This window comes from Platichthys flesus, chromosome 6 (assembly GCF_949316205.1).
Source record: "Platichthys flesus chromosome 6, fPlaFle2.1, whole genome shotgun sequence".
NCBI lineage: Eukaryota > Metazoa > Chordata > Actinopteri > Pleuronectiformes > Pleuronectidae > Platichthys > Platichthys flesus.
Genome location: NC_084950.1, coordinates 6,524,818 through 6,539,149, shown reverse-complemented (window position 1 = coordinate 6,539,149; position 14,332 = coordinate 6,524,818). Strand labels below are relative to the sequence as shown.

The 14,332-nt window shown below is 46.6% G+C and overlaps 1 protein-coding gene across 1 annotated transcript in view; it reads left to right on the top strand.

Annotated features, from left to right (window-relative positions):
* The window catches only part of tshz3a (teashirt zinc finger homeobox 3a), a 17,356-nt gene extending 3,584 nt beyond the window's left edge, over positions 1-13,772 (top strand). The window contains exon 2 of the mRNA XM_062390630.1: positions 9,538-13,772. Within this exon, the coding sequence (XP_062246614.1) occupies positions 9,538-12,845 (3,308 nt within the window). The 3' untranslated portion in view covers positions 12,846-13,772. The remainder of the gene's footprint in view (positions 1-9,537) is intronic.
* Positions 13,773-14,332: the final 560 nt, after the last annotated feature.

Sequence of the window (14,332 nt, the reverse complement as noted above, 5' to 3'; positions counted from 1 at the left end):
CGCGGTGAATGTTTTGGCCTGGCAGGCCCTGTTGCTAATGAAAGTCCTGTGGCTGGATTCCGGTGAGGTTGAGTCACGTCTGTGATCTATGTGTCTGATAAGTGCATACCTAATGAGGCTGTGAGCACCAGTGAAAGGAGGAGGAGGGCGGCTGACAGAGTGTTTCCCACAGGTATTGACAGATGCCTTTTTGTTTTTGCCATAGGCCCTGACTCCATAAATCCTGCCTGTGTAATGATAACAGTGCCACCCTGCCAGCAAGTGAGTGAAAGAGAGGGAGTTAAGAGAGGAGAGAAAGAGGGCAGGGGGGAGGAAGAGGAGGAGAGGAGCGGGGGCGGTGGAATGGGCCTTCTCTCCTTTTTAACACACACTTGGCAGATGTCAAGCCATAGGGTTGGACTCCGGGAGAGAAAGAGGAGAGTAAGTGCTGTAGTAGTGTCACAAATAGAAAACCGTTAGCCATCCACTCTTCCCTTTCAGCCCTCAGTGTGCTTTCAGGCGAGGTTTTCAGCCGGGACTGCTGTCTGGCACTGAGTCGCAGGCTTTGTAAAAATAGTCCCACCGCTGTTGTGATAGATGCAGCTGCACTGTGGCGACAATTGGGACAGGCTGGATCCCTCCATACCCACCTCCCACCCACCCTCTCTCAGGCTCCCACCCCTCCCAGAGGTGGAGAGCGTCGGAGCCTGGTGGGATGTGTGCTCTTTTCGGGGAAACTGAGCCGCTCTGGTCTTCAGGGGTCCTGAAACCCAATCCAGGAGGAGAATAGCCCGGCCATGCCAGAGAGCCGATTTCCTTTTCAACAGAGTCATTTATCACTGACCCACCCTTCGCTTCTGACACGGTGACGTGTGTCATTTATCAAACAGGCTTTACCAGACACACAGAGAGGGGAGGTGGATAGGGGGCAGAGGGAGGAAGAGAAAGAGAGAGTGAACGAGGGGAAAAACAAGACAGAGAGTGGATGGAGAGAGACAAAGAGAGGGAGAGGAATGGAGAATGAGGTGCGGAGTCAGTGGAGAGAGTCGAAGGAATGGAGATCTAGGAAAAGAGACTTGTCGTTTGTGTGCGTCTGCGTGTGTGTGTGTGTGTGTGTGTGTGTGTGTGTGTGTGTGAATGAGAGTTTTTCCAGGGAAGAGTGAGTTTTCCCGAAACCCTTGGGGAGATGTGTTTGGGAGGGGAGATTTTTTGGAGATGACAGGGAGGATTGAGTTACTCTGAGTTGTGTTTTGATGAGTGACAGAATGTTCTTCCCTGACATGTCTCTCGGTGTCAGGAGGAAGGGAAGAAATATGCTTTGTGAGTATACAGGTCCGACAAGTGTGTAAGTGTTGTGTGCTCATAACATATGCACAGCGGACACGCACAGAGGCACTGTAGAGGTGTGTGGGTATCCGTGTGCGCATGTGCGTCCATATGGCGTCAATGTTTAATGTGTGTGCCTGGTGGTGTGTGTGTGTGCTGCTCCCTGATGAGCACGGCTGACAGGTATCACTCATTCAGCAGCCTGGCCTTTAAATGAACCCGGGCTTCTCTGCTCTCCCGTGGCCCTAACAGGCTCTCTCCAAGATGGATGCTTCTTTAAAAATCAGATTAATGATGGATACCAGGCTTATAGTGCCATTTATCATGGAGAATATTATTTAGGCCGGCCGTGTATGGCTGTAACTGGAGAGCCAGGACGAGAAGAAGCAGGGTGGAAAGCCTTAGACAGACACTCACTGCGTGATGGATGGCTGGGCGCTCTCACTGAGTGTTACAAGACACCAGTGCCGCAGCAGTAGGCCATAATCAGATAGCCCAGGGATGTTTATCCCGCAACTACACTACCCAGATTGCCTTGCCTGGAGGGTTTGCTTTATGAAAGGTATAGTCTGTCATTATTATCGTCTTCTAAAAAGTTAGAGGAATCATGAATAACACTGGAGACACTGAAGGGCACACAGAAGACTCGATGGCATTGATTTGCTATTATACGTTTATAAAACGATCCATTGGATTTAATATAAGAGATAATTACGCAGAAGTCTCCATTTTGCTTGGCCCAGAGGTGTCCCCCCCCCTGTCCCGCATCATCCCCACACAATCCTGAATGGAAGAGTACAGTGGGAGGTCAAGGCAAGGCCAGCTCGGCTGCTGCCACAGAGAAAAATCTGTTTTTTGTTGTTTTTTTTGTTTCGTGTTCCCTCTCTCTGTCTCCCTACCTCCTCCTCCTCCTCCTCCTCCTCCTCCTCCTCCTCCTCCTCCTCCTCCTCCTCCTCCTCCTCCTCCTACACACTACCGTGATTTATGATGGCCATCCATCTTCAGACTGTGTCCATCACCTCCTCGTTGCTAGGCGATCATGGCAGCAGCTGTGCGTTGTGAGAAGGGGTTTGGTTGTCCCAGTCCCAAGCCCCCCCCCCCCCCTCCCTTAACCTAAGATTCAACTTGAAACGCAGCCACTGTTTTAGTCTCAGCCACAAACTGTCGATTTAATCCTGGTTTTAGAACCTTTAGCTCAAAACCCAAACTACTTCAGACCTACATGAGGCCTGACTTCCGATCTGCCTTGAAATCTAGATGCAGTAACTTTTATTTAAACCTTAATCATTGACCATATATTTATATTTAACCTTCACAGTTTCATTTTTTTCAACATAATTTATCAATCATGCTATTAAGAGAGGTGAGAATGAAACAAGTCAGACGTGTGGACGCCCTGACGTGACATCATGTTCTAACTGAGTCATTTTGATCTTTTTTTTTATTTAAAGTTTTTTTATTTCTGGAGGTGAAAAGAAATATCGCATTTAATTACATTGTAAATTGTCCCTGGTATCTACTTACTGTAGTTTGGGTGCATGCAGATTTTACTCTGTGCAGACAAATGTAACACAAAGTTCAGTTACATCAATATACATTTAAAAATAAATGAGTTAAGATTATTTGGTTAAATTTGACATGTTGTGTAAAATCTCTTGGTATTTTTCAAGCTAAGACTTTGTTTTGCAAAAATAACTATCTCTACAAAAATACTGGCAAATAGTTCTAAAGCTGAAATGAATATCTAGAATCATTTATAAAAGCCACAAATACATCAGTCCTGATATTGAACCCGGTTCAGAGTTTCCAGATGTATGACAAATATTGTATTTGCAGGATTATTTGGACCTCTGTACGATATTCAATCAATAATGACAAAATTCCTATAATTTAGTCAACGTGTGAGGAGTTATAAAAATCAGTAAAAGCAGTGATCCTCCACCTGCGTTTGCTTTTCTTGTGTTGACGTACGTGAATATGGATCATTGCTTCTCACGTGACGTCTTTCCAGCGAATACTCGTTTATCTTAACATTTGCCATGTGTTTTTGTAGTATCAAGTATTTTTCATGTATTAACAATTTATGTACGTATTTATTTGCTGGATATGATTATAATATTTTAAAGCCTCTGGTATGAAACCCACCTGGTTAACGTAGAACACCCTCAAGCCTCACCCTCGGCCCGACCCATTCACACAACCTGATGACCTTTTATTAGCCTTGTTTTATACGTCTGTAACAGTGCGAGGAACAGTGAGATATACGGCTCAGTCCTGCTTCATGGGGCTCTGAGGCTCGAGGACTGCTCAGGGAGGGCGTATAAAAAAAGGGCGGTGGAACGCAGGAGCAGAGAAGTAGGTTGAAGGAGGTTTGACTGAGTGCATATATCGGAGGAAAACCAGACTCGATGGATGCACTGGTACATCCTCTTCCCACAGCGCCCCGGTCCCTGTTACTGCCCTTGGATCTGCACCTGTTTGTGACGGGGGGGTATTCCGGTCTGTTTACGTTTTTGTTTATCGCTTATTATGGCTGCAGAAAAAAAAACTGGATCGCCCAGTAATGAATTGTGTGTTAGCGTCAGTAACGGGGCCTTTTATGAGTTTGTTTCATGTCAGGAGAAACAAAATGAGCGTTCGGGTCTTGAAGGTCTGAATGTGCAGCTGACAGCTCCGGGGTCCAGTCACAACACAACAATCGTCCGAGGGTTGAATCTATTCTTTTTCTCTTCCCTTTCTCTCTCTCTCTCTCTCTCTCTCTTTCTCACAGCCTCACTTCCCTATTGTCTCTCGACCTGACTCGCTCTGCTCTCACCATGTGCATTGACATGGTTCAGCCCTGAGCTTTGCCTGGGGCCAGAATGATCTCCCTGTTTTTCCCATCTCCCATATCACACATCCTGCACTACAATCGGCGGACACAATGTATTCACAATGCCATCGGGGGGTAGAGAACACACACAAATAAAAAAAAAACGACAAAGACATCCACGGCCCCTCGTAACATGATAGCTTGTTTGAGAATAATGCAGTGGTGGAGCTATTTGTTTATAAAAAAAGCCAGAGTGTGTGCGGCACTCGATGGCCGTCTCTGGTCATATCTGAGGGGGGGGGGCTTATGTCAGGACTTGTTAATTTTGTCCGATGGCCACGGATCACCTGTTACATATTTTCTCGTGGGACTTGGGGGCGGCGTGTGGGGATCAAAGTGAAAGGAGGCAGAGGACTAAGTTTGATTGAGTGTGTTACTTTGACAAACGTGTACAACAGAAAGGCATTTTAGGCATGTTACTGATCTGCTGCTGTTTTGACAGAATGGGGCTGTTTTTGGACTAAATTATTCGGATCTATTTAAAGAGTTTTAGGCTGCTGGGAAACTCGAGAGAGTGGGTGGAAGTCTGCAGTTTGTAGTTGTCTTTTTCTTTTTTCTTTTTGGATTGAGACTGGGGTGACTTCCTGTCCTGCAGTCTTCTGGAGCGGCTTCCTGTCGGTGAGAGCCCCCCTGCTGAGGGGCCGTGTTGGTTTAAGGGCGTCAAGGTCCAGTTAAAATACTGTACACATGTCAAGAAACTCTTGTAATGTCGTGACACAGTTTAAATCTCTCCTCCCTCTGAGACGACCTGCACCACAGACCGACTCTATCACAGCCAGCATGTGATCAAAGGTCTTGGCAACAACTTCTGACCCCTTTCCTCTGCTCTTTGACTGCATTATAAAACACTAAACTTTATTTATATCGTTTATATATAAGAATTCCAGCTCATCGTGTATCACAGTTTTTATGCCCCATGATCACGCTCAGCTTCAAAGTAGATTTAACTCAATGACAACACAATGATCTTCAGTGCTTTCTCTTTTTTTCTGTCGTTAGTTTTTTTGTTGTTGCCTTTAACCAACGCCAAAAACCTTTCCTGTAATCTTTACTGTAAACTGCGAGGGACCACCCATGAAGACAATTTCCTCTCCCCTCCCTGGATCCCTGCAGTCTCTTTGTGCATGGAACAGTTTGCTATGCAGCAATACAGTTTTAAAGATTGCGGTTTGCCAAGTTATGAAAGCAAAGTAAACATTGCTTCTTCTCTTAGGGTCTGGATTTAGAATCCTTAATAATAATAATAATAATAGTATGTGATTTAAAATAAAGCAGATGATGTGAGTAATAAAATCCTGATCATGAAATGCAACAAGATAAAATACTTTAAATAGTTTGAACTATACCAATAATCTACTATAGGCCGTACAATAACAATCTAAAAAGAGGATACTGGGTTGTCTGCCTGAAATCTCCCGGCTCGGAGTTCCACAGCTGAAAGGCCTGAACGGCAAAATCTCGGTGGGTTTAATGACAAGTTGTGATTTTGGAACAGTTAGCAGAGAAGGATCATGATGCTTATTTTTTTATCTTTGCAGTTATAATGTTAAATGGAGTTTCTACAATTTATCTGTTTCAGTAACATAATGAATTTTCAAACATCTTATTTGCACAATTATTTTTCCCAAAAAATAAACATCATCGTTCTGCAGTGTAGAGACATCTGACGTCCCTGCCGTGCTACTTTAACATAAAAAAAGATATTGTGCATAATGACCTCTCAATGGACTCTCTCTCTCTTTTAAATCAAGACGCCTGTGGCGAGGTTGTACAGTCTGGTTTTTTTTCAGCTACCGAGCAATCATGTGAGTATGAGGGTCAGGCACAGGTAGAGTTTATGTGACGCATCCTGTTTACCCCACGGCCGCGGGGTGTGCTCTCCAGTCAGGAATTTGATCTCCGGTCATCAAGAGACACTTGAAGTTAGTAGCTTCATGCATTTTTTAATTAATTAAAACAAAGAACATAAAATATGGTTAAATGATTTGCTTGTTTGAGTTGTTATATGCTTCCAAGAACTGCATAGATTTCTACTTAGAAAAACGCATGATCGAGGTTTTCCCTTTTTTCCGGTCTACATGTTATCACTCTTGCATATGAGGCCTATTTAAAACACATCAAATACAGACAGTGCTTTCAGCAGCACTTGAGGAGAAATAACTCATGGGACAGAGAGACAGTGAAAGGCTCTGTTTCCCAGGCAGCCACAGCACCTTCCTGCTTAATCACCCCCCTGTCCCTGCCCTGTCTGTTGTTCCTAAGCGTCAGAGTAGCACTGCAGTATTTCTATCAGATGATCTCTCTCTCCTCGTCTGCGGCCCTTATGTTTATGAAAATGATACTCTGCAGGAATGCCTCCAGGAAGCCAAGATGTCACTGTCTTTCTTCATCGCCTGCATTTGTGCGTATGTAAGAGCGTGTTTGTTTGTGTGTGTGTGTGTGTGTGTGTGTGTATTTGAGGTGTACAGCTATTGCATAGGAGCCCCATGTTTTCTGCAGCCTGTGTGTTTTCCTGAACGTGTTCTTCGCTATCTCCGCACGAGCCGTGACTGAGATGTTGATTGTGCAAATGTGCACCTCCTACCCTCCTTATCCACCCCCCCAACGGAATCATTCATGGAACCTAATGATTCTTGTCTTTTCCCCACATGGCATCAGCTCACTTTATCATTACAAGCACACACACGCACGCACACACTCTGTTTCTCTGTATCACACACACACACACACACACCCACACCGGGAAAACTCACACATTGGCCCTACACCATATGCCAAGATATTAGTTAAGACTGCATCCAAGAGTATTGTTGTATTCATAATCCTCTTCTTTCTTTTTTTTTTTGTTTTATTCTAAGGGAGCCTCTATACTCCCATCACCTTTTATTAGCTTGATAAATCACCTCTGTTGTCAGTCAAGCCAGGGAGAATAATTGGATGTGGTTGTCGCCCTGTGTGATGGATTATCAGTCATTGGGGATTAAATTAACAGATAGTGCTCAGACATAATGGTTTTTGTTTTGCATTTTAAATTGCCTGGGAGCACGGCTAGACTCTGTAGGTTTTATAGTTAGTCCTTTCGGACCCCCCCCCCCCCCCCCCCCCTTACGGTGCACTCTGGGCTTAATGACAAATGAACAATAACCTATAAGGCTGCAGCTGTATTAATGTGTAATGTAAAACATTTACTAAGAGAGAGGCCAGGGAAGGGTTAGAGATGTGATAGCGTGCCATGAAATTGCATATAGCAATAGTTTGATGAAATATCTGGACAACGTGAAGAAATATGTGGAATGTTTTCATGTGAAGGAAGAGAGAGGTGACATGACAACTTGGTCAAGCAGTGTGTGCCGGGCTCGCCTGATGCAAGCTGACAACTGTGACCAGCTAGTCAGGACACAAACCTATTAACTACCTCATCCTGGCTGGATTTCCTCCTTCGAATGAGGAGCATCTGACAGGAATACAGCTTCCAGGGGAGAGGCGGAGGAGAAAGTAAAGCAAAAGGAGGAAAGAGGCTGGTGGGCAGTGGTTTGAGCTCCGGCAGGAGTGAGATATCTCCCTTGCATGTTTGCCTGAGCACGAGCGATTTACCTCCTCGCCCCCTTCGCCGTCCCCCCTAACCCCTCCCTCCCGCTGCACGTCCACATTATCATAATTGTGTCCAGAACATGAGGGGCCGGGGAAGTGATCATGTCATTTTATTTACACCCTGCTTGGCCCTTTTTACAAACGACATGCCACTGACTGCCAAGCGGACTGGGGCCCGACGACATCTTTTGATCAGGGCTGTCGGGCCCTATCAGCGGAGAATGGCAGGTAATGGATACCCAGTGACAAACCAAATCTCCGGGAGGACGAAGAGTGGGCCGCACCTGCCAGGTCTCCATTAGGCTGGCCTCTCAGTGGGGCTGCCTGCTGACTGTGCCCCCAGGGCCCAAATCAGACCAGCGCCAGCCACATGGCTGCCTAGAGATTGGCTGTTAGCACTGGAAATGAGAGTTATTTCAGCTATGACATTTTTGTTTAGCCTGGATGTGTGTGTGTGTGTGTGTGTTGACGGGGGGGAATGAAGGATTTAGTCACAGCATGTGTGTATTTGTGTGTGTCCACATGCTCAGGCCCAATTGTGCAATGCCCAAACCATTGAAGCGTATATACCTGCAGCTTCTCTCTGTGGCGTTTCTCTTAGTTTACGTTAATATCCAAATGGCCACAGGCCGTCCACTGTTTTTTGGGATTGTTTATTTTTCCGTAAGTTTGGCAGTTTGGTGAGTGAGTTGGACAGGAAATGAGTGAGGGGGGAGGTGGGGGGGCATGGTGACACTGCGGAAGAAGGGGTTGAATTAGCGTTTGGTGGGTCGGGTCGCAACCACACGAGACAGAGGAGTTTGTGTGTGTGGTGCACGTATATGCAGACACATGACCACTTACACACTCTGTGTAAACAGTGGGCGCCAGCATAAAAAGTGATAGGTGGCTCATTGCGATCATGTTGACAATCTTCACTTTCATCTCGCCCTCTTTATCCCCCTTTTCCCTCAGTCTCCTTTCATTTAGTTTATTTATTTTTCCATTTGATGATGTGTGAGATTTCTTTGTATTGTGTCTGCATTATATTTATCACCTGCTCGGAATGTTGAGGTTTGCTTTTAATAACGTAGTCTTGACGATCTTCTACCTTCTTGCTTCAGTCCAGATGACACTGTTGGACGTCCGTTTAACACGTAAAAATTTCAAAATAAAGTTCTGACGTCTAAAATCCTTCAAGATATGCATTTTGTCTGTGTGTGCATGTGTGTGTGTCAGTATGTGTGTGTGTCGGTATATGTGTGTGTGTGTGTGTGTGTGTGTAATCAGAGAAGAGGCAGATGAAGAGGCGTCAGACATATTAACTGACAGATGGAGGTTGATCCAACTCATTTATTACCCCAGAGGAGAATGCCACAGTGAGATTGGGCTTCATTAATTTCAGATTTAGTTTTCATTTCAAGCTGTTGCGCCCTGAGATAAATAAAATGGCGCATTATGTTTTTGCCAAGATATTTCTTTTTTGTTTTCCTCCAATAGAAGGAGTGAAACGAGGGGAGGCATAAGTTCCGTGTGGCTGGGGTAGTATATAAATACAGGCTCGCCTAGAGGAAAATAACACCTCAACGGTTGATGAGGTGAAATGGGATGACTGTAATTTCTCAGCTCAGCTTTAAAGGCTCCCACACAGATGGCTCATTTATCCCTGGGAGTCCTCGGGCACACATAGCAGGGAAACTTTTTCTCCCAGTTATTCTAACGTGGCGTTTTCACTCCCTGCAATTTAACTCATCTCTTTCTTTCTCTCTTTGTTTCCATTCTCCTTGCAGCCTATTCTCCAGAGGAGCTGACAGAGCAGACTGTAGAGGATGAGGAGGCAGAAGCAGATGACCTGCCCTCTGTCCATCCGGATGAACTTCCCATGAAAGATGAGTTTGTGGAGCAAAGCGTGGGGACTGCCAAGGAGCAGGCATCTGACCAGCAATCAGTAGGGGTTGCAGAGCTCTCGGGACAAGACATGGACAGTGAGTCACATGTCAGTGAGACCAGTGACCGGCTCTCAGATTTTGAGAGCCCCTCCGGAAAAACTGAGGGAGCTTTGGTCACAGCACCTCTGAATGGTGGCACTAAGACACCTCCCGTAGGCATCGACACCTTAGAACAAATGAAGGCTATTTACTCCAGCTTCCTGACCAGCCCCTTGTGGTCACCGCTGAACTTAAATTCCACACAGCCACAGGCGCAGTCAACGGCTACTACAGAGAAGCCAACTCGCAGCAATAGCACTAGTAGCAGCAGTAGCTGCAGTAGTGGTAACTATGACTGGCATCAGTCTGCAGTGGCAAAGACACTACAACAGCATCCTCCCCAGAGCCGACACCCTGCTCATTCTGAGCCCAGCCTCTTTAGCACAGTCCAGCTCCACAGGCAAAACCCAAAGCTTTTTGGCTCAATCTTCACTGGGGCCAGTAAATTCCGCTGTAAGGGCTGTAGTGCCGCCTATGACACCCTGGTGGATCTGACAGTGCACATGAATGACACAGGACACTACCGCGATGACAACCACGACAGGGCAGGCAGCGGTGCAAAGCGCTGGTCCAAACCACGTAAGCGGTCCCTGTTGGAGATGGAGGGGAAGGAGGATGCCCAGAAGGTTTTGAAGTGCATGTACTGCGGCCACTCCTTTGAATCCCTCCAGGACCTCAGTGTCCACATGATCAAGACCAAACACTACCAGAAAGTGCCTCTGAAGGAGCCCATCGCCCCTGTGGCAGCCAAAATGATGTCTTCTAAGAAACGGGGACATGTGGGGTTGGACCTCACTGCCTTACCACGTTCTAGAGAAGGAACCCCCAAAGCTAAGCACTCACAGGCAGACTCGAGTGACCCCTCACATAAGGCCTCCTCCAGCCCCTACACCACCCCTAATAACCGCTACGGCCACCAGAATGGTGCTAGCTACGCTTGGCAGTTTGAATCTAACAAGTTCCAAATCCTTAAGTGTATGGAGTGTGGGAGTTCCTATAATACACTGCAAGAGCTGAGAACCCACATGATGGTGACAGGACACTTTCTGAGGATGACCAGCTCTTTGGGAAAGAGAATCAAAACACTTCCTGAGGCCACCTCCCCCAACCCTAGGAAGGTGGCCACACCTCCTACCGAGCAGACGGTCCAGTCTGTCCCACTGGCCCCCTCCACTTTCACTCCCCCTCCTCTTCAAACTACAACTCCCCCTGCCACCTCCCCTCCCCTAAAAGTGATCAAGAAGGAGGAGGTCGAGGAGGAGTGCACTAACGAAGAGGCTGTTGGAAATGAAAAGCTAGTTCCTTCTTCTGTTGGGAAGGAGGAAGATGCTGAGAAGGAGGAAAAATACGACATCTCAAAGTATAACTATCTGACTGAAGAGGACCTGAAAGAGAGCCCCAAGGGGGGCTTCGATATTTTAAAATCACTGGAAAACACTGTGGCATCAGCCATCAACAAAGCCCAGAGTGGGAATCCAAGCTGGGGGGGCTACCCTAGCATCCATGCTGCCTACCAGTTCCCCAGTGCCCTCAAGCTCCATCAGGGCATCATGGAAAATAATTCCCCGATTAGGTTCTTGTTCAACGGAGGGGATGGAGCATTATCCAAGAACCAACCCCTCATTTCCCCGCCACTTAGTCAGTCCTCCCCCTTCCCCAGCAACAACTTCCAAGCAATGGAGGAATTGGTCAAAAAAGTCACTGAGAAGGTTGCAAAGGTAGAGCAAAGGGTAAAGCAGTTGTCCCCAAAGAAGGAGAACCATCTCTCCCCTTGTAGTAGTGATGCTGGTGAATCACATAAGGGAGGAGAGGCCGACTCACCTCGGGAATGGCGGGCCGTCACCCCAGCCAATAGCGACAGGGGAAGCCATAGCGACAGAGCATCCCCAGCAACAGAACCCAAGCGGGAGACAACAGTCAAGTCCCCACTCGCCTCCACACTGAGATGCAGTACGGCCATTATTACTGGCCACACTCCTCCAGAGCAGCCCTTTGTCAACCCTCTAAGTGCTCTTCAGTCAGTAATGAACATTCATTTGGGGAAAGCAGCCAAGCCCTCCTTGCCAAACCAAGATCCCCTGAGCCTGCTCTCCAGGCTCAGCCAGAGCATGGCTGAGAGGGCTGCTGTGGCTGCTCCCCCATCACAGATCAAAAAGCTGGAAAGTGTAGTTGATAATAGTTTCTGCCAGCCCAGTGATGACCAGCCTATGGACCTCACGAAAGGGAGCAGTGAACGAGGTGGCTCTGTAGGCGCAGCGCCCCTAACGCCCTCATCCACAGCTTCCTCCATCTCTCCTGCCTCTTTTGTTTCTCCGGCAAAGCTCACAGTGGTCTCCCCCTACACATCCAGCAGCCCACTTCATGAAAATGCATTGTCGGACATCTCAGACATGTTGAGGAACCTGACACAGTCCCACCACGTCCCAAAGCCTCCCTCACGGACCCGGGTCACAGATAAAGCTGAGGTTGTGGGATCTACTCATGATGAGGATGAAGCCTCCCAGCATGGGCACAAGCGTAAAGGCCGTCACTCCAACTGGAACCCCCAGCACCTCCTCCTACTGCAGGCCCAGTTTGCCTCCTGCCTGAGGCAGACATCGGAGGGGAAGTTTATCATTAACGACCTCAGCCCACAGGAGCGAATGCACGTATCACGTTTCACAGGTCTCTCCATGACCACCATCAGCCACTGGCTGGCCAACGTCAAGTACCAGCTTAGGAGGACGGGCAGAACCAAGTTTCTGAAGAACCTGGACTCCGGTCAGCCCATATTCTTCTGTAGCGACTGTGCCTCACAGATCCGAACCCCAGCAGCTTACGTGTGTCACCTGGAGGCCCACATGGGCTTCAGAATCAAGGACCTGGGCAAGCTGTCCCACAAACAGACTGTCAGAGACTCCCACTGTCTCACTGAGAAACTAGTGCCCCTGGAGTCCTTCCTTTCCCCACAATCACAAGATGACTGCGGCGGTAATGGGTCAGTGTTCCGCTGCCAACTCTGTGTCCGTAAATTTGCCACTAAGCACGCCATCAAGCTTCACCTCAGCAAGAGCCATGGGAAGTCTCCAGAGGACCATATGCTATATGTGTGCGAACTAGAGAAACACTAAATTACTCTCAGCAGTGGACACCGGAGAGCATGTAGAATTATTGTTTAAAAGAGATACAGAGAATATTTGAAAAGTGTGGTGATGCACAAAGTTGCCATGAACTACTGTTTTAATGTCAGCACAAAGTGTTTACATCTATTTGGCCCAGAGACATTTCTGATTCCTCCGTTTCAAAAGACTTTCATTTCACATCAAAATATACTACAGGTCAAAGATATTCAGCCCCACTTGTCATCAGCTTTGTTGTCTCCCCGTCCCTCCGTGTTCACCTCTGGGAAACATCAGACGACAGAGGACCGAGTCATAATCCTGGTGAATCTCTTGACTTAGAAGCTCAGCTAATAACTTGAAATGTATTAACTATTGTATTTATTTTGTATTTTTTGTGAGTTTTGTTTTTGATTTGCTGGTAGACTGCATGTTCAACAAGTTCTACTGTTATGTTTGTACAGTCCTGTCCTGTCCTGTCCAGATTTTAAATGCCCTCTGGTCATTTTCCAAACACCTTAAAACAGCCAAATGCCTGGGAAAGCTCCTTTAAAAAATAAATAACAATTTAAAAAAAGAACCTGCCAAACAGCAAAAGTACCCTTGCTTGTTTTATCGTTTTCTCTGTACAGCCTATTGATTTTCTTGCTGATTGTAAAAGTTGCCTTGTTCTTTATCATTGATTAAGGGGCACTTAAAATCCAGGTCTCTGTAAAAATGTACATAAAGTGTATAAGCTTACAACTTGCTGTTTAAATTATGCATACTTGTTATATTTCCTAATTTAAGAGGACTATGACTATCCACTGGTGCAGAGCCTTTGAAGAAGATTAAAAGGACATTGTTTTGCACAATAGTTTTATAAATGTTATTTGATAAAAAAAAGAAACAATACAAATATGTTAATGCCTTGTGCTTCTATGATTAAATTGAATTAACTGCTGCATAAAACAATTGTTTTCTTTCATATTTGCCAATGTGAGGAATGTGTAGATCAAGGTGCATGTTTAAAAAGTGACATTTCATCGGGTGATGTTTTGAATCTGTCTTTTTAATGAGGATAGATAACTGACTTATCCCAGTAATGTCCAAAATGTAGTTTCCGAACTGTAATCTAATTTGTCACCGGGCTTATGGGGAAACAAAAAACAGGCCCCTCCCAGTTGTTGTCCCACATTGTAATGACTTGACAAATAGCTCAAAGCCCAGATCTGCAGAACTTAAAAACCCCTCCGCATTCGTATCCGCAGTCGTCTTCACCGAACGCCATTTGTCCCGATGTTCCCGGTGATTTCTGTGTCGTTGCGTTGTTGTGGGGCGGACCTGAGAGGTGCGAGCGGTGCCACTGCCTGCGAGGCGTCTGGCAGGTGGTGTGTGCTGCATGTAAACCACCAGATGTTTCCGAAACGAGCCACTGGAGGAGGAGGAGGAGGAGGAGGCGGGCTGCAACAGCAGGCGGAGTGGGCTGATTACCACAGGGGCTTGGATGCCATCAGGAG